The 4635-nt window shown below is 39.7% G+C and overlaps 1 protein-coding gene across 1 annotated transcript; it reads left to right on the top strand.

The window, feature by feature from the left end:
- The first annotated feature begins 671 nt into the window (after nucleotides 1-671).
- On the top strand, nucleotides 672-3706 carry LOC125461309 (troponin C, skeletal muscle-like). Its single transcript, XM_048549924.2, has 4 exons — nucleotides 672-835; nucleotides 1331-1445; nucleotides 3203-3339; nucleotides 3433-3706. The coding sequence occupies exons 1-4, from the start codon at nucleotides 706-708 to the stop codon at nucleotides 3462-3464; spliced, it is 414 nt and encodes a 137-aa protein (XP_048405881.1). The 5' UTR covers nucleotides 672-705; the 3' UTR covers nucleotides 3465-3706.
- The last annotated feature ends 929 nt before the right edge of the window (nucleotides 3707-4635 follow it).

The raw sequence follows: 4635 nt of genomic DNA, 5'->3' as shown, positions 1-4635 counted from the left end.
CTAAACAAAAATTAAAATGGAAAGAAAAGGAAACAAAATAGAGGACACGGAAATGGAATGAAATGTTTGAGCCCATACTGCTATAAAATGCCAAATTAGAATACAAGATAACAAAGTGTGAAACTGGATGAACACATCAGGCCCAGCGGCATCTCAGGAGCACAAAAGTTGACATTTCGGGCCCAGACCATTCAACAGAGAGGGAGATGGGGAGAGGGTTGTGAAATAAATAGGGAGAGAGGGGGAGGCGGACCGAAGATGGATAGAGGAGAAGATAGGTGGAGAGGAGAGTATAGATGGGGAGGTGGGGAGGAGATAGTCAGCCCAGGGAGGACAGACAGGTCAAGGAGGCGGGATGAGGTTGGTAGGTGAGAAATGGAGGTGCGGCTTGAGGAGGGAGGAGGGGATAGGTGAGAGGAAGAACAGGTTAGGGAGCCGGGGACGACAAGAGAGTTGCAGTGGGAGAGAGATTCCCTGAGGTTGGTCCTGAGGGAAGAGGATAACTTCTTCAGGTTAAGCATCTCTGGAAGAGGCTTCGCAGTGAGGTTAATCACAAATTAGAATACAATTTGTTACCTTGACCTTCCTTGGAACAGTGCAGCAGGCCAAGTCAATGTCAGCCTCAGGGCAGGGTGAGGTATTAAAATGAACACTCACTGAAAGCACAGGAACATTCTTGTGAGCTGTGCTGAAGTGTTCAGCAAAATGGTCTTCCAATCTGTGTGTTTGCTCGTTCCAACATACAGGAGACTCCAAATTGTGCTGTGTGTAATTTTACTTTGTGATGTTAATTCTTCAACGATTCCTTCTGGAGCAGAAAAGGAAAGTACTGGAGGTAAAATGGCTGTTCTACTTTCCAGACTAATTTAAGAAGGACGGCAATGTTAACTATTAACTTCTTTCTTTAGTTTTCTATTTGTTACCTGAAGGTAATTCTTAGCTTTCTAACTTTTTTTCTTTTATTCATTCATATCTAAGTATTTTTGGACCTTGGCATATTTGTTCCTGAGATGGGTCCATGTGTGGAAACATTATACACTTTTCACTGTACTCCTGTAATTCTGTTCGTGCGTATACATGGTAATAAAATCTAAATGTAAATTAATTCACATCTTCACTTACTAACACATAACGGTTTACCCCACTTCACGTGTGATCGGTGTCTTGGATTTCACAAAGGGCAGTCAAATCTCAGACTGCACCAGTTCTCAAAAGCACTTACATGCAGCTTAAACTTTGGTAATTTCTCATCTTTTCAAAATCAGTTCATTCTCAAAAGTTCATGATTAAAAATAGACAGATCCCATGTTTCAGTGTGTTCTTAACTTAGGAAGCGGCAACATTGACTATGAAGGGCTCTGGTTGAAGATGGCGAGGCAGACGAAAGAGGAGGCAAAAAGAACATACGAAGCAGAAATGGAAGATTGCTTTCGTGCATGTGACATGTGAGTTTGATGTTTGAATAATTTGGTGGAAGTATGGCTATGTCGAAATTCCATTTTGACACAATAGTTTCTCCATTGTACACAGAGATAAATGAAAGAGCTTTCTCAAAGATTAGCAAAGCAAGCAGAAAAGCATACATGCTTGAAGCTAAGTATTGGGCCGGGATCCGTTAGCTCAGTTGCCTGGACAGCTGGGTTACAGTATAGACTAAAGCCAACAGTGTGGGTTTAATTCCTGCACCAGCTGATGTTTCCAGGAGAAACTCTCCATCTCAACTCTGAACTCAGGACTCTCGGTGACCTTCAGGTTAAACTAACCATCACTCATCACTCCCATCTCTTTCTAATGAAAAATAACAGCCCTATGATCTGATGAGATTGTGCTGACTTTACCTCTAAGTTAAAGTAAGTAAGCCATTTTAAGAAAAAAATACATCTTTCGTACAAAATATTTCAGAAGCTTGTAATCTGAAATAATAGGACAAAATCTCAGTAAGTTTAGCACCATCTTTCGAGACAGGAAAACAGAGCTTTTGTTTGTGTCCAACATAACTTCTTCAAATCTAAAGTGAGGTAGAAATATAGAACTATTTGATGCTCGAAACATTTCTCGCAAAAATAGCAACTGTCCAACATGTATTGAAATTTGTTTCATCTGCATTGTATGTCACACACATAAGACTTTCCATCATTTCATAAAAAGGATATTAGTGGCACCAGAGGTAGTGCTTCAAGGATTTACGAGGGTGAGACTAGAAATTCTTAAGTATACACATCAGGAAAAGATGAACAGTTGAGTCTATTTTTGCTTCAATAAAGAAGAATCAAGGGTGATCCAAAGACGTATGTAAAATTCATCGATGTTTTGACAACTTTGGCAGACAGCATGTTTTCACTTCAGGGAGACTGGAAGATCATGGAAATGTCACTGGGCTAGCATCCAAACAGTCCAAATTCTTTCAAATCTCATCCTGTCAGCTGGTGAAATGGCAAACTCAATCAATAAATCTGCGGCATAACATTAATGTCAGTGATGACTGTGACAACTGTCACTGATTTTTGTGAAAGTTTTGTGTCCTTTATGGAAGAAAATTTGCTGTCCTTACCTCGCTGGTCTGAATGTGTCTTCAGACCAGGAGAAATGTGTCTGATTTGTACCTCATTCTGAAATTACTGAACAAGCAACTCCGTTCAAGAACAAATAGGCATGGACAGCAATGATGTCCTTGTCAGTCACACCCAGATCCATGTACAAAGTGATGGAGAACAGAAGTAGAAAAAATCAATAGAAGATTTTCAGAAAAAGAAATGACATGACCAAACATGGAGGAAAACAGGCAGTGTGATTCAAGATTATAATAGCAATTGAAGAAAAGTACGGAATGTTGAATGTGATACAAGGTTATACTGACAAATTCTTTGTAATTGCTTTCAGAGTAGAGGGCATAATATTCATTTCAGGTCATGAGTAATTTGAGACATTGTATGAGAAGTGTAGCATTCTTGGATTGAACAGATGACTTTTGACCTCAGGTCTCTGAAGCTGTTTCCTGAGATGTTCACACATGATATATTGATCTGTCTTCGACCAGTGGTTAAAATGGAATGCTTGATTAGATTAAATAATATAAATTTCCAGACAGGAAACAAAGTGAAATGAGATGGACCTGATCTTTTCTCATGTCGCAACTTCTATTTTGGTAAGGCAGATAACTTGACTGGATTGGGGACATTTATATTTTTGTTACTGGCTCTAGAAATGCTGATGGTTTCATCGATCGTGATGAGCTGCATAATGTCATCAAGGATAGTGGGAAGCTTTTTACAGAGGAGGAAATTCCTGATATCATGAGACAATTGGACAAGAACAATGATGGTCAACTTGATGTTGATGGTATGTCCAAATAATTAAAACAAATTTATTTGTGCTATTATATTGGTTTACTGTTGACTATTTAAAACAGTCATATACTTCCCCCCTCTACAGAATGGATGAAGATGATGGAGAACGTCCAGTGAATAACCAACATCCCTCAGGAACCCATTATGATTCAACAATATAATGAACAGTGTGTTGTTGCCCTTCTGAAGCCAATTGGTCAGGCATCTGAAATACACATGACGAGTGCAAATAATTCAAAATCTGTTTGACAGGACTGAAGTGACATATATAGCAGAGAGCTTCATAGCTGCTACAGTTTTCTCTTTGTGAGGAAGAAGCCATCTCCTTTGGATGAAATGTTTAATCATTTTGCCACCAGCATGGAACGCTGCACAGTTTATTTGCAACCATTTCCTAATAAATCTAATGTCAAAGTTTTTTCTGGCCAGTTGTTGTTGCATTTCATTTGGAGAATGCCATGGATTCTCTAGATTTTTATTCTCTATTTTCAGCAGGTGACAACGTTCAATTATATCATTCAAAACACTTTTATATATTGGCATCGAAACCATCGACATTTATACTGCCTGCCTTCCATGACCACAGGAATATGCAACATGTTACAAACAGTGAAGTATTTTTAAAGTATTCAGCATTTCATGAAGGATCCATAGCTACCAACCTGCACACAGCCAAGTCCACATAACGAGATAACCCGTTCATCTTAGGTTGTGAGGTATTAATATTGGCCTCTGCTGCTCTTCTTTTGAATCATGTTAGAGGATACACAGACAGTGGCTGCCATCCAAAAGAAAAAGTACCTGAGAAGCAGCACTCCCTCCGTGTTACACAGGGCATTCATCAGCAAGTTCTAGTATTAGAATAGAAACCACAACTTTGCACAGATAAGAGTGCTTCAAACAGAGCCACAGCTCAGTTTATGGCACAACAAGCTGCTTTGGTGAATGTTCGCTCAAACGATTGTGATGATTAAAACATTGCCCCTTTATGTTTAACGATAGAATCCCAAAAGTGTAGAAACAGGCAGTTCAGTCCATCAAGTCCACACCAACCCTCCAAGGTGCATCCCACACTCTGTCCTAACCTTGTAACCCTGTATTTCCCTTGGCTAATTCATCTAGCCTACACTCCCAAGGTACCATGGGCAATTTAGTATGGTCAGTCTGCCTAACATGCATGTCTTTGGACTATGGGAAGGAACTGGAGCAACAAGAAGAAACTCACATAGACACAGGGAGAATGTACAAACTCCACACAGACAGTTGGCCAAGAGTGGAATTGAACCCA

This window comes from Stegostoma tigrinum, chromosome 19, assembly GCF_030684315.1.
Source record: "Stegostoma tigrinum isolate sSteTig4 chromosome 19, sSteTig4.hap1, whole genome shotgun sequence".
NCBI classification, from domain to species: domain Eukaryota; kingdom Metazoa; phylum Chordata; class Chondrichthyes; order Orectolobiformes; family Stegostomatidae; genus Stegostoma; species Stegostoma tigrinum.
Note: the sequence above shows the minus strand (reverse complement) of the source record. Positions and strands in the feature narration are given on the sequence as shown.